Genomic DNA, 24065 nt, shown 5'->3' with positions numbered 1-24065 from the left:
TTTGTTGTTCGAAATTCTAGTCATCACATATCTAAATATATTTGTGTTATTGATTGTCGAACGAAAAATCATTCAATTTAGCTTTCGTTTATGGCGTTAATTTCTTTTTGTCGTGACGGGAATGCGAAACCCGAAAGTAATATTCCGTATTCTTTTTTACCCAATGTTCTATTGTCTGTGCAGTATAATATTTCTTATTTTGAATTAAAAATGTGTCTTTTTGTTGAGATAGAGCAGAATCCCAGAGAGGGGATAACGTTTCCCCTCCACCTTGTGACAAGTAGAGTCTACTCTCATATGCGAGCTGTCAGCCATTTTGAGTCTGTGGGTTTGTATTTTTGGGTTGGGCCGAGAGAAGTCAATGCCTCTCGTAAACCTTTTCGACTGACTAGCGCCCACGCACAATATGAGTTACTCAATTATTTTTGAGTAAAATTTAATTTAAGATTATTCATTTGGATAAGTGGCGTACTTCACATCTTCATTCGAAGCTATTTAATCACGCTGAGGTATTATAGACGTCATCTTATTGGATAGTTTCGTAGATTATTTGTTTTTTAGTTAATGTAAATCCAGTCATGCTAGAACTATATTTAGAAACAGTATTGGAGATCGAACACCTCCCACACGCTTTTCCTTCCCATCGTTGTATCACTGTCATTTTCATTTTTGTACCTTTTGATGGAACACGCTTTGACACTTGGCTATGACTGACACCTTGTTTTTAAATTAGATTCAGTCGAAATGGGCTGCGTGTTCCATTCTCCTTTTCCACGAGCAGGTGAAATATGTCACAATACATGCAATATATTTCGCTGCGATTTCGAACTAGAAATTATCGCATGAACTTTTCTTTTCCTATACTATAAATATTGGATGAACGATAAAAAAAAACTGGAAACTTTTCATAGTGGGTTTTGAAGGTAATACAATTTCAAACTATTCTTGTAGTCTTGTTTCTAGTTCAGACTTGTGCTGATTTTTTCGAACGTGAAGAAGATGGAAAGATGTTGTTATGCTATCGCCGGACCAGAACCACAATCCCATCCTGTAATTGTGTGAATCTGGTGTTATTGTTTTCGGAATGTCAACAAAAATTGATTTGAAAAATCATGGCCTAATGAGGACGCACATACAGAAGTAGGATTTTCTTAATGTACGGTGCGAGTTCACTAAACTTGTCGTAATTTCCAGCAATATCCAACTTTTTAGAATATCGTCTGATTTTACATAAAAAATTACTCGATACAACTGAAAAAAATCACTTTACTATTGCTTTTTTACTTGATCTCCCACATTTAGATCCCACATTTAGATTAGATTTTAGAAATCTTGAAAGTAATAAGCATCAAAATGCAAGTTTCTATCTACGACTGTCCATCAATGGTCCCGTTCGTGAGCACATCTTTCATTGTTTTTTCTAGTGATGGAATTAAATCACAATAGATATCAACACATTTTGTTGCACAGTGTTCGAAACCATCTGTCAAACGGTTAACTTCATTCTGCGTCGGGTTAACACCCATCTGATCTTTTATGTGATCATTACAGTCCATAATGCATCTCTGCAATCGATTCTGAAAAATGAGTAACTTAATTGATGAATTTGATACAATCATATCTGGCGCAAAAAATTGATATAAATGGATTCAAGTCAAGATCAAGGTTTCAAAAAATAGCTTTTAATTTTGTAGGTACTAGTTGAATTTTTTCGTTCGTTTTCCACCGTTAAGTCGTCTCATGAAATCTGTGAAAGTATATTAAAATTTTCTGCTCTCAATACTTTAAAGCGTCAACATCATTCGTACATATTGAAATTATTTATTGAATGTTGAATTATGTCTTTTCTAACAAAAGAACACGCCAAAGGAAACACTTGTTATAACATAAAAAACATAAGTTTTGTACTAAATTTGGATCCGAAGATATTTCTTCAACATTGACTCTTATCCTATATTTTCACTGACAACATTACCTGAAATCTCGTGAATTCCGCATTTACGTGCTGTTGTGCCTTTGTCAAGGATCCACTGCAGTTTTGAATGCACTGGTGAATTTTCTGAACACTTGCGGTTTTATTATCACAGCATGTAGCTGCACACCTGTGCATATCACCCTGGAAATGAAGAGGAAGTTATCATGCAAATTTGAAGAGAGGTGTCTTTCTTTTCAAGAGAAATAATTATTCTGTTATACATCGCAAATATGTATCTCGCACGAACAGATGTTTCAACCTACAATTTTGCCTGCAGAGTAAATTTACAATTTTATGAATTTTTAACACACAGTTTTAATACATTTCAGCCAGCAAATTAGAAAAAAGTATATGGCGGTTTCGAGCGGCAGAACACATAGGACAATCGTTTCTACCAATTCCATCGGCAATAGGCTGTAATACTTTGGCAGATCCAGTCACGGCGATCAAGGATAGTTAAGACCTTCGCCTGTTCCTATACTCGCGTCATGCAATGCCAACCAGGTTAATGCGGGTGCCAGCTAGCTTTTTATGGACCAAAAATCAATAAAAACCGAAAGAACCGGAGCGAGGGTAAGAAGGTTCGTTGCCCTGTCTCAGCTCAGGTCGGTAAACCTCGTTAACCAAGAAAGCAAATCCTAATCCAGAAAACCTAAAATACCTACTTTAATCGTACAAGAATGTGAGGAGATACACGAATACTTTGATCAAGGCATTAGTGAAGTGATAAACTGTAAAAATTCAACTAATAATCCGAATCCATTAAATGTTGTAAATAAAATCGTAACTCATATACAGAAAATAGAAGATAATAATAGAGTTGAAAAAATAAAAGAACTACTGAGATTAGACCATCGTATAAGTTTTGAAAGATCTCACGTAGAGAATTTAATTAAAATATATCCAAATAGGTTTCATATACCTGGCGAACCATTAGGATCGACTAGAATCTACCAACACAGAATACCAGTTACTTCTGATATTCCAGTTAGTTCCAAGCAATATAGGATTCCTTATTCTACAAAACCGGAGGTTGATAAACAAATTGATGAACTCTTTGATACGGGAATTATTAAGCCTTCCAAATCCCCGTATAATAGTCCCGTATGGATTGTTCCAAAAAAAAACTAATTCCAACGCTACTAGAAGATGGCGAGTAGTCATCGACTTCCAAGAGTTGAATGAAAAAACAGTAACTGATGCTTATCCCCTTCCTAATATCACAAATATACTTGATCAATTGGGAGGTTGTGTATGTTTTTCTCCCTTTGTTTTTGTTTAAGAATAATAATTAAAGTAAAGTAATAAAAGTATAGATATGTGTAGGGCCATGCATCGGGAATTTTCTTTCAATGTCCAATGAAATTATCTCTCTTGTTTTTACGACTTACACGTGGGCCTAATCTATCGCGAAAAATCTCCACTCTTGGAGACAGGAAATTTGGGTACAGATTTCAACTGTATCACGGTCGTTTGATTTCTTTTCGAGGATCAGATGACAGTCATAAAATTTTCAGATAATCTACAGACACTTGGTGCATAGTCAAGTGCATTTTTTTCCTTTCGCCGGTCATTCAAAATATGTAAATAGATTTAAATTTTTCAAGTTCTGATTCGAACAATTTAAACATCGAGTAAGTTAATAAATGAAATGAATGTTATTCAGTCCATTTTAATCTTCGAACGAGGATTTTTCATCGAAGTTATAAAGTGTAGTTATTCTGGTAGAGCTCAACACAGATAAGTTAAAGAAAATACAAGTCAACAATACAACTCAATGATTTTACTCAGTTGTTATAATCACCAATCGAACTTTAAATTAAGAGACGACGCCCAATAATCGTAGTTAGGAATTTTTGTAAGTTACTAAACGAATAAATTAAATAGATATTGTGGAGGGAAACATGAAACTCCTGAAACAATTCTCATTGGTAGTTGGTAAGAGGAAAGTCCGCCCACACCTCAATATTTTGAGTAAATCTTAATGTGGAAGGGATGGAGTTAATCCTGAAACATTGGGACCTTTTAAACCAGGCATGGGCAATCTCCAGGCAGCTCGGAGCAGAGCCATAAACTCGAATTAGAAATCCAATAAAGTTTACAACCATTACAATAATAAGGGTCTTAGTACTAGCATAGTGGGGGCAGGAGTGGGGGCTTCACAGGTACTAAGGTGGGGAGTATCCCATGAAGCATCTGGCAAGAATTTATCCTCCGGAAGGGTAAAATTTGTCGCGCATCTGATTATTTTTAATGCACACATGAAAAAAAATTGAAATTTTTCTCATTGACTTATTTCTCTGCTTTTCCTTTACTTGAGTCTCATTTCTCCTCTTTTCCTTTTCTTAAGGGACACCCCCACTTCGGTTGATCTCAGCAGAGGAGAAGGGCCTTTACGACCTGGGTCATAAAGGCCCATCACCCGATACAATGGGCTTTCGTCTACCGTTTGTTACACACTAATAGAGGTCGGGAGCACGACTTGCTCTCTGAGCAGAGTATGCCCAGCCCTGTTTTAAACGGAGAGGAAAATTGGAGGTCAACGCCTTAGGCCATTGGTCACTGATTTTCTTTCCTTATTTTCCTGAGGCCAACCCTCCGAGCAAGCATTTAAAAATTCTTGCATAACAAAAATCGAGTTAGTTCACATTCAAATTTGAATCTTTCAGTTAGCCTATTTCCCAGGCAACTATTATAATAGAATTACAACTCTATTTTCATAATCATTCAGATTTCAAGACTGTTCGATTCTACAAGCACTTCGTGGCTTATTTCTTTTTATTACTAGTAGGCGTTTTTATGGCTTATTTTAGTTTTTCCTTTAACTTCATAAATTGTTTGTAAATTTTAACATGTAAACTACCGATAATGTTTGTGTCAAGTGTGTTAAGTCAGCTCATTTTCTTTTTAGGGTGCGACAAGCTCTATTAAGGATGACGATTCGAAAGGGAATCAAATAATTTTTCAGATATGTTCAACATTGTTTGTAACTGATTTCACTTTTGTGTTCTGTGTTTTTGTTTGTAAATATAGACTCGAAAGAAAAATTTAGAAAAATTTAGGACAACCTTCAATTGTTTCATATACCTCGAGCCTAGTTTTCAGCATTATTCCCATCCGTGCCCTTGCTTGAAAGATACAAAGCTAAAAAGGGAACGAGTTAGATTCAAATGGGTTACGTTTGAAACTATTGTTGGGTCCGTTTCCTCCCCTGTTCGAATAGAATATGTTACCCTTAAATTGGGCAACAATTTTCGGTATAGTCAATTGTTCGCGTTAAACGAAGGATCGATGTTAATGTCAATTCACTCATTCTTAGCATAACAATGGTATATGTATGCATTTTTTCTGCTAACATATGAACCGCAGCAATTAATATTCCAAATGAAAAAATGAACGACTTCAATTATTTTAAAATAGTAAATCAAATAATTTTAGTCGTATATTTTTTTATTATTTATCCAAAACAAATCAGCAATTACGAGAATTGCCGAATGGCCTCATTCGCGGTTGCGCGCTGCTAAGGTCAGTATGTGTTTTTCACCTGCTCTTCATCGCCACTCTATCCTATTTCTTTTAACTCAATATTTCAAAAATTTATATTACTTCTCTGCTGACTCATTAATTAATTTGTCGTTAACTGAAGGTGTCCCCTCAATCGAACAAAACCCTTCTGCACTCTAACAAGATAAAAATCAACATGAGTTCGACTCAATCAAATAAAAAAAGAAATAATACTTCGGAAACACAACCCACTCCGACTGTTTAACCACGTGCTGCAGTAAGAAAAGGCAATGAAACTGCAACTTCTGAATTGATCTCTAATGATCATACACCACCGATCATCGTGGAAACAAAGAATTTAGAGGTAATGGATTTAATTAAACTGATAAAAACAGACGCTGCCAATAAAGATGTCACAATTAAATATCAGGGAATGACTTCATCAATCCACCTCAAAACAAAGACTGACCACGCTAAGATCGTCCTAATTTTCCTATAAGCCAACTTTAAGGTCTCTACTTACGGCTTCAAACAAGATAGGCTTAAGAAATTTATGATAAAAGGACTGCCTGCTTCATTCTCAGAGGATATAAAGGAGGACTTAAAATTTTAAGGCATCGATGTAATCTCACTGAGACAGTTCATCAAAAAAAAAAAAGAGCCGGTCTCAGCCATAAAACTACCCATCTTCTCAGTTACAGTGACCCCAGAAACGTCACTCGCCAGCTTCTCCAATCTAAAGACGATCTTATACCATACCTTCTTAATAGAAAAATTTAAATCAAACGGTCAGCCAACCTAGTGTTTCAAATGCCAGCCTTTTGGCCATGCCAGTTCACACTGCAGCCGCAGCCCAAAGTGTGTGAAGTGTGAAGATGCTCACGATGCAAAAAGCTGCACTAGCGAAACCATCAAATGCCCCAACTGTGGGGAAAAGCATGTGGCCAGCTACAAAGATGTTTATCCCGTGTTAAATACATCGAAAACTCCACCATGAGGAAAGGAAATAGAGGAGCACGGTCATCTGCTCCCCAACATTTAACTAAACATAATTCTGGGCTCAGTCACCTCATCAAAATCCTACACACATGCTGTCATCAAACAACCATCCACAAACGACCTGAAGGACGCAACCCCACCCAAGCCAAAGTAGCATAACACTCTGTATACAGAACGCTAGTACCATTGTCAGAGAATTAATGCAATTGAATATATTTTAATTGTTCGAAAAATTAAAAGAAATGATCAAACTATTAAAATCCACTGTGTGACCTATTGATCGTCTCACGATCATAGCCTTTTATTCAAACATTTTTAACGTACATTCTCGAACATGGCGCCACTAAGACCAATTAATACTATTGCACTGAACATTAATTCTCTAAAACCGAAGCTATCAGAATAATCACTTATAATTACTGAACAAAATGCTAAAGTTATTCTCTTTTCAGAAGCGAAATTAAGTCCTAATGTTGAAAAACTCCATTTACCAAACTTTGCATTCATCAGAGAGTACAGATCGCATAAGTTGGGTGGTGGAGTAGCCATAGCCATTCACTCTTCAGTTAAATACAATAATCTCCCACATATTATTAAATCCAACACATATGTAGGAGTAGAAATTTTCGTCGACAGTAAGTTTATCTACTTATACTATATCTACAATCCCCCGAATATACCGTTGGACGACGAACTATTGAAAATTCTGCTTAAACCAGGCTGTTCGGCTATAGCAGCGGGAGATTTCAATGCTAAAGATAATGCATGGACTTCCGGTGAAATTCTCACAAATCTTACCTCATCTCCAAATTTAATTCTTCTTGCTCCTAATGAACCAACCCATTATCCGCCCAATTCAAATTCACCTTCTACCATCAATTTACTACTAACTAACAACTAACAATTAATTTCAAATTTTCAAGGTCTCCACGAATCACCATCTGACTACATGCCCTTATTGTTCTCAATTTTCGGAAAAACTTCTGTTGTTAATCCTATCAAGAGATACTACTTCAAGAAAAATTTTAGAAAACAGCTACACAATCCACTAACCCCTCCTACATATCAACTTATCTCGTTGATCAAAACATAAATTTACTTACCAAAAAAATTATCGAGACATATGAAGTAAACACCCCAATTTTTCCTACCCATGTCAAACCCACTCCATTACCAGCTCATTTAAGAAAATTAATTAAACAAAAAAATAAGCTTACAAACTACTGGCAAAAAAATAAGGATAATTTGTGGTTGAAATCGTGGTTAAATAAACTATAATAAACTCAAAAATGTTTCTCCCAAAGATTACACTATCTGGAGAATTGTAAAAAGTTTTAATAATACCCCGAGACAAAAAATTCCAAACTTCAGTTTAAACAATAAAATAATTAGTGATGATGTCGGAAAGGCAGATACCCTCTGTTCACACTATGCAAACATTCACCCAATTGCCTTTGAAAGAGGTAATCCTTATTTCCAGCAGCAAAAAAAAATGCCATCATAAACAAAAAACTTTATACTAACAAAACTGATATCCCGAACGGATCCCTGTGCAATTCCAAGGAAGTATGCAGCTCAATACGGAAATTAAAAACCAAGTCAGCCTCGGGTATCGACGGAGTTCCTAACAGAGTCATTAAAAATATCGCTAAAAAAGCATTAGTTTTCCTCACGAAAATGGTAAATTCCTGCTTTCTCCTACAATATTTCCCTGATGCCTGAAGAAAAGCTGTGGTAATTCCCATTCTAAAACCGGGTATATCCGCTTTCCATTCAGTAAGTTATAGACTGTGACGAAATTCCAGGCGAATCCGTCACCTGTATTCCCGTAGGGTAACACCTAGATTAAGGGCGAGAGAGAACCGCGAAAAATTAAACAAATACTTGACCACAACAGGTCCCGAGGCCCTCTTCTATCTTATACCGGATCTCGGAGAAAGCTACCTGAAAAATCTCCTAGGACCCGTTATCTGCTACCTAATAACCTCCGGAGAAAGCTACCCCAAGAATCCCTCACCGAAAAGCTACCTGCTATCTAAATAAAATCCCGGACAAGCTACCTTAGAAATCCCCGATTAACTAGCTACCTGCTACCTAATCTCCTCTCGGAGACAGCTACCTGCTACCTTCTCTAATTTTCCCCAGGCTCGCTGCGCTAAGATAATCATTAAAGTAGTAATTAGAGACAGCAGTTAAATCCTTACAGTTTAGATGAAGCCTTATAAAAATTCAGTTATAGTTATGGACTAGAAAATAGTTAAAATTTCCCCTAAAAACCCCCCTAACAATAAATGAGAATTGTCTGCGAGAAATCGGGTTAGGGGTCGGGGACTATCGAGGAAAATTGGCCGATATACTGTGCTCCCGGTAGTCCCTGGAACCCTTTTTGGTTAATTGAATAGGAGAGCCCATAGGTTAGGTTGAGACGCCTACGCTCCACGGGTTGTGAGAGGGTTGGGGTAATGTTCAGTTTAGTACGGGTGGAAGGCCATGTGAGCGAACGTAGCTCTCTCGCTTGCATGGATTGCCAAGAGCTTTACGGTTTAGCAAATTAAGGTTTAGGTTTAGTTATAGTTACAGAGAAATTAGGATTAGTTAGTTTCGTTAGAAGATCCCCAATTCCTCTCCGGAGAGGGTCCCTACCCGATGAGCTACCTGATGATAGGCATAGACGGGGCAAAAATCCGCTCCCCCAAAATTTCGCTCGAAACCCCTTGAAAAACTTATTGCGGCTAAAAGCCGGTTAGCATAGTAAATAGAACCCCCTGAGTAATAGAAAATTAAAATAATATTAATACATAGTCGTAAACAGACAAAAACCCCATTTCAAATTTGAATTTGCTACGCGCCGCGAGCTAGGGAAATTCGAGATCAAGGCTAACTCGGTATCTAGCCACGCGCGCCGCCACCGGACGGGTGCGCTCGAGGAGAGTCGCCCCCACCCAGAGCAACAGGTTCGAACGGAACCACGCGACCGGCCGGCGTTAGTTCACCCCGGGCCGTTATCATAATCACGTGTGTGCCAGATATTTCGTGCATTAAACGACACCACACTCCTGCCCCAGAATATCTGCACCTCTAAAACCGCATTCCCGAGACTCCACGGGCACCCTGGTAAGGACCCGTGCGTTTAATTAAGTGCAAATGAGTGCGGGAAATGTGATTTTCGGGTAATTAGATGTCGCGCGCACGAAAATTGGCAAATGGCGTCGCTACCTCGCGATATGACGCCATACGGGAAACTCATGGTTGAGAAAGTCATAAGTACTTCTCAACGGCTACCTATGCTCCCTAATGCTACCTGATGCTCCCTAGTGTTACCTCATTAGCTATATAATCGTTTTAAACGGATGTTTTGAATTTACTTTCGCCACAAAAAGACGAAACACACGGGATGAGGCATTCCACGCGGCTCGGAATACCCCTCTCCCATGCTATCTATGGCTGCCTATTTTCTATGCTCTCTAACACTAATTTTTCGATACCTGTTACCTACTTTATTGGGTTTTCCGGGCTCACCCGAAGGGCTCAGGAAAAGACCCCGCTACCTAATAATATTAGCTACCTTTACCGGGTTTATTCTTGCTACCCGGACTTACACTTAATTGCTACCTTTTAATAAAAAGTTATCGTTAACCTCCCATTCAATTTATTGCTACCGTTACATTAAAAATTTTATTGCTACCTTTCATTAAAAACTTTCGGCTATCTTCGCGAGGCTGGATCAATTCTCTGGGTGATGCAATAATGCTCCCCGAGACGTAATTAATAAATTTTCATGGTTGGAATCCACAAAAGCTATCATGCTACCTCTCGCGAATTAGGATTACTTTTATATGGTTACGCAATTAATTAACCAATTAATCTGATTACTTATTGGCAGTATCGGAGACGCCGTCGGGTATATAATTTATTAATTCGTTAGGGAAGTAATCCGTTGATTAATTAATAGTTCGCCGTTCAGACCGGTAAAACCATTGAGTCAATAATTAATCCCTCAATGATTAAACGGGGAAATTTTGGGTACGTCTATCTGCCCCAGCACGGTTGTTGATTTAGCCCGTGATCGGAAAAGTTTATACCAAACCCCCAAATGACGCTACCTAAACAAGGGAATAGGCTACCTATACATCCCCTAGGGTCTGAGGCCCTTTTCGCAATTTTCAACATCTCGATTCGCTACCTGTACGGCTATCTACCCTGCGGATTCTATTGATTTAGATAATCGGTAAGGGTTGTGCTACCTAATCGGGAAAATACGTTACCTGAGGTCTCCCTACGGCAGGGAACCCTTTTCGCTACCTATAACCGTTGGTGAAACGCTTGCAGGGTTACCTACCCCCTTGGCGCTACTGATTTAGCTAGACGTCGCGGGAGTATCTACCAAACCCTCGAATTACGCTACCTATCTGAGGAATCAGGGTATCTAAGACCTCCCTGCATCGGAGAACCTTTCCGCTACCTTGAAATTTTATTATACCACCGACGTGGTGGTGGTCCCGTAGGTAAAACAGATTTTGGTTAGAAATCACCGATTCCCCTACCAAAGCCCCGGATAACGCTACCTAACTAGGGAAATAAGCTATCTAATGACTCCCTATACCTGCGGCCCATCTCCGCTACCGAAATGTTCATCCAGCTAGGTCAACTGCTACCTAACCGACAAATATTCCGGAGTTTGTAAATTAGTAAGAATCGGGCTACCAAATCGAATAAAGTCGTTACCGAACGACTAAATAATGTTACCCAATAGAATTTAAGCCCTACCTAGTGATCGGTAGGAATTATAAGGTCGTCCCTCTCTCTCTCGCTCGAACCCGATTAGAATCCCCTGCAGTTTCCTATCTTTCCCACTTGAATAACATAAGTAATTTAATAAAATTAAAAGCCGTTCTTTCTCCATTACTGCCCCATGGAGCTCCCGTTTAGCATTATTCCCCTTATATTTCATTAAAGTTAAAGCCTTCTCTTTTGGGCGAATGCCGGTCGTATGTAAAATGTAGACTGAGCAATCTATATTAATTATAAGTTTCCTAATGGACAATATTCATTTTTTTTGTCTGGTCAATAGTGGAAGAAGTAAAGATATCTTCAATTGGTTTTTATTTTTCTTACCCGAGTCCCCGTCCTTATAAATACCCGAATAGTTTAGTTCAGGTTCTTGAGATTATTTCGAAGTTTGATAATTGCGGCACTCGTCCACGAATCCACCCCTCTCTCCATGACCCCCACACTGAGCAAACCGAGCAGTCCCGTACCCTCGTACCTCCACGACTCTAGGTTTAGCTTCTGTTGATAGGAAATTCTGGGGATGATCAGTATAAAATTGAGTTTTGAATACGGTTAGAGTTACGGTTGCGGTTCGTCGATTCCGCGTAGCTCAAAATCGGCTGGCGCACTAAACACATTTTTAAGGAGTGGAATGAGCTGCTGATTACCCCCGGAGTTTCGTTTAGGTTTTTATGGTTTTGTCGTTCCAGAGTCGTCGGAATTGCGAGAACGAAGGTAATGGTTTTGGCCGTGTTTTCGGATATCGATAAAATTGGGTTAGGGTTTTGAGTATTTAGTGAGGCCATAGAGGAAAAATCGTTACAAATGGCGCCCAACGTGGAGCCTCTAAAAATATAGAGGCTAATTAATCTAGTTCCGTCTAAACTGTCGGATTAGTTTCGACTCGGGCTTGGGGTTTATATATTTTCTTTTCCATTCACCCGCAGTAATTGACGACCAACCTCGAGTCAATAATATCGGCCTCCTTCCAAATCTTGGAAAGATACTTGAAAAAATTATCCTCTCGAGACTAACCAGAACTATCCACCAACAAAAAATTCTCCGAAAAGAGAAGTTTGACTTTAGGGCTTCCCACTCCACCACTCACCAACTTGCAACACTGATTAACTTTGTTAAAAAGGCAAGTGTAGCTAAAGAATCGTCTGTGGCTCTCCTTCTGGACAGTGAGAAGGCTTTTGATTCTGTATGGTCAGGAGGCCTGGTCCATATGCTTGTCTTTTTAAATATTCCGGAATTCCTGTATAAAGTTATCCACTCTTTTTTACAAAATAGATATATACAGGTAAGGGTGGACTCAACCTTATCCTTACCCCAAAAAATTACCGCTGGAGTTCCGCGGGGCTCTGTATTATCTCCCACTCTATTTAACATTTATATAACTTCCGTTTTTGAAACTTGCCCAAAAAATGTAAACATAGCAGGCTTTGCAGATGACCTAGCTATATATACCTCTAGTACATCATTGAATAAGGCAGTCTCGCAGCTGGAAAATGCTTCATCTATAATCATTAAGGAATTAAATAGGTGGAAAATCAATGTCTCAATTCATCAATTATCTTTTCAAGTGGCAAACCCCAAAAAACCTCGATAAAAATTAGGGGAAAAGAAATTATGCCAAAAAATTGCATTAAGCTTGTTGTCGCGTAGAATTTTTTTTCGACAGTTTTCGTTGAAAATTTTATGGTGAATAATTTGAAAAATTAGCAACAAAATGAGCCTTTTCCGTTTGCAATTGACCGTTTTGAACTTGAGATATAAATTTTTGAAATTCGAGTGATTTAACACGTGTTTAAACGGCTCGACAGTTTCAGAAATAAAAAAAAACGTGCAATATACATCGTGGGAGGAAATACGGAAAAAAAATCAAATCGATTGACCGTTTGGTTTACGGAATATAATTATCGGAAATTCATAAATTAATATAATTGAAAATAGTTAATATGAAAAATATATAGTTATGCTTTAGCTATCCATGCACAATGCAATCAATCAAGTGAGACTATATACCGCTAAAAGATTACATTCTAAACTGGCCCGTTTTAGAGCGGATAAACTTTTTACAGAGACTGTCGCGCGACAACCACCTTAAATACTTAGGCTGATGGATTGATTCCAAACTCTTATAGAACCATCACATTAACAAGCTAAACACTAATGCAAATAGCTTACTATCCCGCCTTTACTGGCTATTCAAGGCAAACTCTCTTAGTACCAAATTAAAATTAACATTATACAAATCACTCATCAGACCGGTACTAACCTACAGTTGCCCAATATGGTATAACGCAGCGTACTCACATGTAGCAAAACTACAAATAAACCAAAATAAATTCCTTAGAATCATTGGTAATTTCAATTACAGAACTCAAATTTCCAGTATTCACAAAACATTAAATATAAATCTCATTTATGACTACATTTCAACTCTAACCGAAAACTTCAAATCCAGCCTCATCAACCATACAAATACTGAACTACACGATATAGAGGTTAATTTAAGATCATGGTGGTCAAAATAAGCATTTTTATATTTTTATTTTCCTTTCTTCTCCCAGCGCCTTCCCTTCCCCGCCAATCACCCACAACTTATAAGGTTTTTTCTACAAATATTTTCCTTATTGTAAATCTTTTCCTATACACCCATACACATAAGGTTAACTATTAGTTAGTACAAACCACTTATGTAAACTTAGGTATAAAAGCCTCCCGGCTAATGGCCTAATCTTATCAAACACCATGTACTAAAAAATATGTAGATACTGTACATATATTGTAAAAGGAAAGACTTAATAAAGGTTTTATAATACTAATGTTAATGAATGGCCAGCGGGTAGAGTCTGCCACTAGCAGCGAGAGCGAACGGACGTCTCCGTATACATCTCGATACTGGCAGTCACAAAAAACAATAATCACCAAACAAATCGATCACATCAGTCGAATATTATATACTATAAATTTTTAAATAATAAAATAAAATTTATAATATATCAATTATTATCAGTTAATTTAATTATTAATAATATAATTAATATATGTAAACACAAACACACGTAAGTGAGTGAAATATCCGGACAATATAAACTAGAACTCTGAGACAGCAAAGCATCTCTAAAGGCGATCAAAGGCCGTCAATTTCCGTTGGTCCAGCCTCAGCTTCCCAGATTAACAATGGATTCTCAATCCACGAACATAGCGCCAATAGGAAGAGGAAGAGCTTTCCTACTCCCACAAGAAAATCGTAAGAGAAAACATGAAGATTCAGATCACTCATCAAAACCAGCTAAAATTGTTAATCTTACAACACCAAGGATTAGCAAGGAACATAAAAAATTAATTAAAGATTTTGGCACGCCAGAAGCTATTAACAAACACAATCAGAATCGAGGAATTAAAACTGTTAAACCTAATATACCAATAAGAAGAAGGACTTCTTTGACCTATCAGCCAACATCTGCTACAGCCGGCAAGGCTAACACACCGGCGTCAAGCGATACTGAAAGACCAACGACCTCCTATAATCAACACAGCAATGATGAAAACATCGAAGCAGATGAGGATAGCGATGGAGAAGACGACAATAACAAAATTGATGAAGCAAGTGAGTCGTCAGCGGTCAATCAACCTGCTAAAACTGCCAATAAGAAAAGTACGCTAAAACCCACACCAATATACACATATAATATTCAGTTCGATGAACTGACCGCCACTCTCACACTTAATAAAATCCCATCATACTCCTTCTACCTCAATGTAATCGATCAGGAAAACGAAAACGAAGAACCATCAACTGAAAATAATGAAACTGTAATAACGATACATGCTAAAAATATTGATACTTATAAACAATTATTAGTAATTTTAGATAATAGAAATATCAAATATTTTCATTATACATTAAAAAATGAAAAACCAAAATCATTTGTCATGAAGGGAATAAAACGAAAAATAGATAAAATGATAGTTCATGAAAAATTATTGAAAATGAACATCGAAGATGTTGAAATCATTGAAGTAGTTGATCTTCCGTCCAGAAATCCTTCGATTCACAACTTCATTATACAAGTTACACCACACAGTAATATGAAGAATTTGAAAAAAAATCAAATATTTAACTATCAAAAGATAACCTGGGAGGTGCTGCAGAAAAATCAACCCTTTCAGTGTAAAAATTGGCAAAAATTTGGACATTGTACCTCTAATTGCGAACTTAATTATCAATATGTCACATGCGCAAAACCACATGAGTATGGAAAATATGGTCTTCCTTAAAATTGCGATAAAAATTTATTAAAATGTGTTAACTGCGGTCTTCAAGGACACCCGGCCAGCTACAAAGGCTGCGCTCATTATAGAATTGCTATCCAAATGCATAAAAATAATAAAAAAATAATTGAAGAAAAAAAGCAATTAAAAGTTCAACAAATATCCCAAATGGTAACACCGCCTGTATCATATGCTGATAAGATCAAAACAGCAAACACTCATTACAAATGGCTATAATAAACGATCGTAGCATCAGAGAAAAGTTAAACAAAAATAAAAATAACAATTTCAATTCCAATAATGAAAATATTGCACCCAATAACATGGGAAATACTTCACCAAATAATACGGACAACAATAATCCCCCATCATGGGCAATAGCCCTCCAAAATAATATAATGTCAGCCATCAATGATAAAGTTGTTCCTTTGACTGCTGACGTTAATAAACTAACAACATCAGTCAACGATAATTTAGCTAATAGAGCCAAAATAATGGCCCATCTCGCCCTCGATAAGCCCTCAAACCCTGATGATTCCAATGACATGTTACAATAATAATAATATCAACTGTGATTTTCTAGAATTAAAAATCGCAGGTATAAACGTAAATTCGATAGTAAGACAACAAAGAAGGTATTATTTACAACAATTCTTAGAAGATAATAAAATTGATATTTGTTTCGGATGTGAAACTAAATTAACTAATAAACATAAAATTAAATTCAACAATCATGAAATCATAAGAAATGATAGACTTAATGCTCAATTCTCAGCAGGAACAGCCATTATCATCAATAAAAAAATAAAAATGGAAGAAATATCATATCCATCGTCAATAAACAATCAAATAATAGAATACACGATAGTTAAATTAACTTCTTCTAATAGAAATAATATTTTCTGAATTAACATTTATGCAACGAATGCAATTTCTTCGAAAGATTTCTTCATCAATGAACTAAATGTATTTTTTACTGAATTAAAATTAATGTATACAAAAAACTATTATATAATTTTAGGAGATTTAAACGCCAGACATATGGTGACCATAAAACAAATGATAGAGGAATCTATCTACGTCAATGGGAAATCGATAATGTATTCAAATATAAATTACAAATAATCCCACCTAATGAATTCACATATAATAACGCAGAATCATTGTTAGATCTTTGTTTAACTGATAATAGAATTGAATTTTTTGATTTAGATAATGATTTCATGGAAACCGAAATATATGCTAGTGATCATAAAGACATTTTAGCTTCTATTAATATATCTGATATCATCGTAACTACCCAAAACGTAGAAAAATCAAGATTTATTTATAAGCATACGAAATGGAAAAAATTCAACAAATATTTAGAAAACAAGTATACGACTGAAATACCAAAAAATTGCAATTTAACGATACTTGGGATTGATAAACACCTCGATAACCTAGCAACAACAATTGAAGAAGCCATTGAAAAGGTCGTTCCAAAGGCAAAAAGCCAATGAAACATCTCTAAATATTCAAATAAAAAAATCAATTAATTACGTAAGAAAAAATCGAAATTATTAACTATCTATTATACACTGAATAAAAATAATTTTAATAATTACAATAGTAATAATATCTTATTAATCGAATCATCAATCGAAATAGTTAAACAGCAATTGGAAGATGAATTTGCTCAAGCAGTCCTCAAACATTGGCAAGATATATTCAAAAAAATTCATTATAAAGATACGGAAAGATTCATGCCAACCATTAATAATATATTCAGACCAAGAAATGAAGAAAAAATAAAAAAAACTCGAAATTAACAAGAATAAAGAAGAACTGCTTCGAATATCTCAATGCGATCTAAATGAAATACCGCTGGTTGACGATAACTCCATAACAACAAAACAATCCGATATTATTATCACAATTGGAGCTCATTACCAGATGATTAATTCGCCAAGATATCTTGATAACGACAATAGTTTAAAGTCTCTAATTGACAACAAAGTTAAAGACTTTGTAAATAGTATTCAACAAAATAATTTAGAAGCTAACTGCTTAGTAAAATTCAATGATGATTGTGATTCCACATGGAGTAAACCTAATAACAATATATTGAAAAATTACTTTGTAACATCTGCGAATGTTGGGAATATTATTAAAAGTGTGGGGAAAAATTATCGAAGTGTTATAAGACACTCATGGGGCTTAGGACAAAGGCCGTGCTGTGTGGAGACCACCGGCGCCTTAGTATAAACTTTCTGAGAACCAATTTGGACTTGGGCGACGATGCCTGCTATTGTTTAATAAACAAATGCCGAATGTCGAATGATGGGTTGGAGTTTTTCTCCACTAGGAAGTGGAGATGAGGACAGTTCGCCTAGCAACTCGGGCGAGAGCACATCCAGCTAATTTTCCAATATTAACTGAGACTTATATTATTCTGTTTGCGTTTATCGCTATATATATTTGTTAATCATCACTAAGTTAATTTTATCAGATTTTTAAAATTAAGTAAAGAATAATTTACTTGAAGTGGAGTGTTTTTAAAATATACCTTCAAACCCTTAGAGTAATTCTTCTTACAGTTCAGAAGTGGGTTTACACACGTGTTTAGTGCACTTAGTGAGTTAACATTTTAAAAACTTGTTGCGACAAGCTAATATTAGAGATGTCAGATATTGAACGAGATCGTGTCAGAAGACATCGCCGGAATTCTGGATTGCGGAGGGATCGGGATAGAGCAGATTTCGGGGACTCAAGAAATGGCGTTGGACGGACTTTAAGCTCTTCTGAAGATGAGTTTTCTATTCAATTATCGCAACGGAAAACATTCAAGGCCGTTGGCTCATCAAGGGGAGAGAGCAATGTTTCAGGGAATGGTGAGTCAAGTTTCGACAAATTAACTGAGGCGCTCACGGGTATAGTACAATCGGGTTCGAGATTGTCAACTAGGTATATTAATGAAAAGATTTTGCCGGAATTTGATCCACAGTTGAAAATTATATCTTCTAATAAATGGTTGGATAAGATTGACAGGTATGCCGTGATGTACGATTGGTCAGGTCAGCACAAGTTGTATCTGGCTACGTTAAAATTACGAGGGATTGCTCGGTAATGGTATGAGTCACTCGATCAGGAACCGTTGACTTGGGGTGCATTTTCAGCTGCTTTAATAAGACAATTACCAGCTAGAGATAATTTTGGAATGTTGTTCCACGCAGCAGCCGATTTTAAGGCCGAGTCAGGTAGCGATTTATTGGGGTACTTTTTTGAAAAGTCTCGACGAATTAATAAGTTGAATTTGGAAATGGAGGAGCAAAACGTGGTACAATTGATTATTCATGACATTGAAAATAAGGAAGTGCGAATGAACTTGATGGCCTCTAAAGTTAAAACCATCGCAGATCTTTCTGAACGAATTAATGAATTTCCAGAGGAAAAGAGCCGGAAAACAGATAAAATTAAAGATTCGAAAAGGGTTGAATTCAAAAATCATAGGAGGTATGATAAGAGTGTATGTTTTTTGTGCAAGAAACCGGGGCATTTAAAACGTCACTGTCCAAGTATCATTCAGGAAGAGAAGACTAGACAAGAACCGAGTGTGCCTGCGCAAACGCAAAAAAATGAAAAGAGTAAACCGAAATGTATTTATTGCGAAAAAACGGGCCACATTGAGGCAGACTGTTTCAGGAAAAAGAATAAAATAAATTCCGAAAAGAAAGCATGACTAACACGGGGAGACTCACAGTCGTTTCAGATTCTCGAAGTTGAGTCCAGTAAAACAAATAAACCATTAAAGAAATGTCAAATTGAAAAGGAGGAGAGAATATGTACGGTAGACTTGGGTAGTGATTGTTCAATGATTCGAGAGAGTTTGGCTCGCCATTTCAATTTTACATTTAAAGAAACAGGAAAAACCCTATCTGGATTGAATCACGCGATTGTTATTCCCGTAGCTTGTTCTAAAGTGAAAATTGGCATTGACGGAATATTATTCAGAATCAAAGTATGTATAGTTCCCGATAATGAACTAACAAAAAAAATAATTATCGGTCGTGATGTTCTAGCTAAGGCCGGTATTGTAACATTATCAAATGCGGCTGGTGTAACGTTCACATTAAATAAACACGTTGAGCCTAGAAATTCGTTGGAGGTAAACATGGTTGAAAATAAATCTCGAAGACCGATTGAGTGGATGGACATAAACTGTGACGAGCTGGACGATGATTCAACAACGCGATTAATTTCACTTCTAAATAAATATCGTGGTAATGTTGCGTTCTCGATGAGTGAATTAGGGTGTACTAGTGCAGGAGAAATGCGAATCGAGCTAGTTGATAATACGTTTATTACGAGGGGTCCATACCGATTATCAAGGGAAGAAAGGAATAAAGTTGACGAGATAGTGACTGATTTGGAGAAAAACGGAATTATTCGTGAAAGCAAATCATCTCATGCAAGCCCGATTATTTTGGTCAATAAAAAGAATGGGGAATCACGGATGGCGGTCGATTACCGAGGTTTAAACAAAATCACGAAACGAATAATTTATCCACTACCATTGATTGACGATCAGATTGACCAATTAGCAAATAAAAGCATTTTTATATCACTTGATTTAAAGTCTGGGTTTTATCAAATCCCCGTAGATGAAGAGTCCATACCATTGAAAGCTTTCGTCACACCAGATGGACAATGGGAATTTTTGCGAATGCCGTTTGGTCTCGCGAATGCACCAGCAGTATTTCAAAGTATAATGAATAAAATTATGAAGGGACATGCACTGGTATATATTGATGACATTTTAATCCCAGCTGAAAGTGTTGATGAAGGATTTTCAAAATTGGAAACAGTGTTGAAACGCCTTCAATCCAATAACTTAACCTTGAATCTGGCGAACTGTAAATTTTTCCGAAGTAAAATTGAATATCTTGGTCGCGAGATTTCTGTGCAAGGCGTTCGACCCGGAACACATAAGATCGATGCTGTAGCAAAAGCTGCAGACCCACTGAACGTCAAGCAGTTGCGACAGTTCTTAGGACTTACTGGTTATTTTCGCAAATTTATTCATCACTTTGCTCAGAAAGTCACAACTTTAACAAACCTATTGCGGAAAAATGTAACTTGGTCATGGGGGGAAAAGGAGTTTAACGCCGTAAGAGAAATCAAGGAAATTTTAATCACACGTCCGATTTTGAGTATTTTTAATCCTGAACGAAAAACCGAAGTCCATACAGACGCCAGCGCATTAGGGCTGGGAGTAATACTCATTCAAAAAAATGATAAGGAGAAAAGAGTTGTAGCATATTTCAGTCGAAAAACGACTCCCGTAGAGCAAAAATATCACTCATATGATTTAGAGACGTTAGCCGTGGTCGAGGCTCTTAGAGTTTTTCGTGTGTATCTCTTGGGCCTAAAGTTCACAGTTGTAACTGACTGTTGCGCGGTACGGGCGACAGCAAACAAGAAGGACATCCAGCCACGAGTCGCACGTTGGTGGGTGTTTCTTCAAGACTACAATTTCGATATTGTCTATCGTCCTGGGACTCAACTAGCTCATGTAGATTATTTGAGTCGCAACCCGATTGATTGCTGTGCAGTAGATATCACTGAAACAGAGTGGATTAAGGTAGTTCAGATTGAGGATCCCGACATTGAAATTATTAGGAAAATTTTAGAAACAGGAGAATTAACCACTGACACCAAACAATATTTTGACAAATATGATTTGAAGGGAGGAGTAGTATTCAGGAAGACAGAGAACGGAAATAAATGGTTGGTACCTCGAATGTGACGATTTAATATAGTCAAGCTTTGCCACGATGATCAGGGACATTTTGCTCTAGAGAAAACCCTAGAGAAGTTACAGGAAAATTATTGGTTCAAAGGGATGAGAAAATTTGTTTCTAAATATGTTAAATCTTGTTTAAACTGCCTATACTACAAGTCAGTATCAGGACGAAAACCGGGATTTTTACACCCGATCCAAAAAGTGTCCATACCATTCCATACAATTCATTTAGATCATGTGGGACCATTCCAACGAAGTAGAAACAAGAATACACAAATTTTAACTATAGTTGATGGTTTTACAAAATTTTGCATTCTCGAAGCTGTTCGTGACACATCCACAAAATGTGTTATTAAAGCGCTCAATCAGTTGTTTGCGATAGTTGGAGTGCCTTCCCGAATCATAAGTGATAGGGGCACGGCATTCACTTCACACTTCTTCAAAGCTTTTTGTACAGAACTTGGGATTAAGCATGTACTCAATGCTGTCGCAACACCCCGAGCTAGTGGACAATGTGAGCGAATGAACCGGACTGTGCTCAATTCACTGGCAGCGACGTGTGCTGGAGAACCAGAGGATCTCTGAGATTTAAGTCTGAAGAAGATCCAGAGTGCAATTAATTGCACTACGAATAGAACCACACGAATGAGTCCTGTGCAGTTATTGTTCGGTTATAAACCACGTAGTTCCGCGGACGCGAGGCTGCTATCGGAGATCCAAGATGTGTTGGATCAGGTCAACCTGAAGGAAATGAGAGATGCAGCGAAGGGTGCTACAGATGCTGAATAGGCTGAGCAAAAGCGGAGATTCGACGCTCGACGGTTTCGAGCACCGCAGTACGTCGTAGGTGACGTGGTGATGGTAGCTTCCAGTCAGCCTGCTACTGGAGAAAGCAGGAAGTTGCTCGCCAAAGCAAAGGGACCTTACAAGGTTACAGCGGTGTTGCCGAACGACCGGTATGAAGTGCAGAATCTACGCGATTTGAAAAGGGCACCTTCAAAACGCTCAGTAGTGGCGGTAGATAGCATGCGGAGGTGGGTCACGTTTGACGCCACAAAGCGTGATTGGTGAGTTGACAATTTTTATTTCACAAGAGGGCGCTTGTCCTGATATAAGTTCTACTGAACTTACAAAGTTAAGTCCAAGAGCGGTTGCCGCGATGGTGCTCATATTTGGTTTGCAAGAACAGTTGCCTCATTGGTGTTCAGAATTGGTTCCAAGAGCGGTTGCCTCGATGGTGTTCAAGGACAAGAGCGGGTTGCCTCGATGGTGCTCAGAATTGGTTCCAAGAGCGGTTGCCTCGATGGTGCTCAAAGCCAAGAGCGGTTACCTATATGGTGCTCAATATGGCTGTGGCCAAGTCGATAGGACCTTCGCGAGTGAGAAGTAGTCGATTTCATTCGAATGGAACCTTCGGCAGAGGCTGTGACATCAAAATGATATTTGCTTAATATCCCGAACCTATTGCATGAAGTGGTATTTAGATGGATCCGACTCTTCATTGGCAAAGGGAATTGATCACTCCAAGGTTGTCAATGTTGGGCCGAGTTGATTGAATGCCAGCCTACGTAAGGGTTAGAACAACAAACTAATCTCTGTTGAATGAAATCTAGATGTTTTAGGGTGCATGGCGAGGACGTCCATGATATCAGTATGGCCGAATGTGGGGAAGAATTATCGAAGTGTTATAAGACACTCATGGGGCTTAGGACAAAGACCGTGCTGTGTGGAGACCACCGGCGCCTTAGTATAAACCTTCTGAGAACCAATTTGGACTTGGGCGACGATGGCTGCTATTGTTTAATAAACAAATGCCGAATGTCGAATGATGCGTTGGAGTTTTTCTCCACTAGAAAGTGGAGATGAGGACAGTTCGCCTAGCAACTCGGGCGAGAGCACATCCAGCTACTTTTTCCAATATTAACTGAGACTTATATTATTCTGTTTGCGTTTATCGTTAGATATATTTGTTCCTCATCACTAAGTTACTTTTATCAGATCTTTAAATTTAAGTAAAGGATAATTTACTTGAAGTGTAGTGTTTTTAAAATATACCTTCAAACCCTTAGAATAATTCTTCTTACAAATATCTGCCTAATAAAATCTCCAGTGGAGTTGATCAAATTCCACCGGTAATAGTCAAATGTATCACCAAAACAATGATTACTAATTTGACAATTATATTAAATAATGCGATCAACATTAATTATTTTCCTAATATAATGAGAACAGCTTTGGTAATTCCATGACTGAAGAAAAATAAAAAAAATGTTGATCCAGCAAGTTATAGACCAATTAGTCTAACAACTACCTTCAGTAAAATTTATGAAATAATCATTAATAAAAGCGTTATTCATTATGCTCGTACAAACAATGTTATACCCGATAATCAGTACGGCTTCATGTCGAATCACTCAACATTACATGCAATAAACAAATTCCTCTCGGATACTAGTCAGGCACTTATTGATAATAAAATCACAGGTGCAGCTTTATTAGATCTTGAAAAAGCATTTGACTCAGTTTGGACAGATGGCCTCATTTATATTTTATTGAAAAAAGAATTTCCTCTTCACTTAATCAAAACTACTCGGGTCTCTCTAAACCCCTTGACTGGGGTGCGGAGAGCGCGGTTGAGCCACCAACCGAGCGCGTCTCCGGGTGGTGGATAGGAGGACGGCCGGGCGGAATAACCACCTCGGCGGAGGCCGGGACAGAAATGTCTCGAACTCTGCACGGGGTTGGCTA

At 37.5% G+C, this 24065-nt stretch overlaps 1 protein-coding gene across 1 annotated transcript in view; it reads right to left on the bottom strand.

The window, feature by feature from the left end:
* Positions 1-1246: 1246 nt before the first annotated feature.
* The window catches only part of LOC105272522 (protein FAM136A-like), a 55068-nt gene continuing 32249 nt past the window's right edge, over positions 1247-24065 (bottom strand). Inside the window, exons 2-3 of the mRNA XM_011314690.1 lie at positions 1976-2116; positions 1247-1577 (exon numbers count right to left, since the gene is read on the bottom strand). Of these exons, the coding sequence (XP_011312992.1) occupies positions 1368-1577; positions 1976-2116 (351 nt within the window). The 3' untranslated portion in view covers positions 1247-1367. The remainder of the gene's footprint in view (positions 1578-1975; positions 2117-24065) is intronic.

This window comes from Fopius arisanus, unplaced genomic scaffold (assembly GCF_000806365.1).
Source record: "Fopius arisanus strain USDA-PBARC FA_bdor unplaced genomic scaffold, ASM80636v1 scaffold00196, whole genome shotgun sequence".
NCBI lineage: Eukaryota > Metazoa > Arthropoda > Insecta > Hymenoptera > Braconidae > Fopius > Fopius arisanus.
The sequence above is the reverse complement of the archived record's forward strand: the minus strand, read 5'-3'. Positions and strand labels throughout refer to the sequence as shown.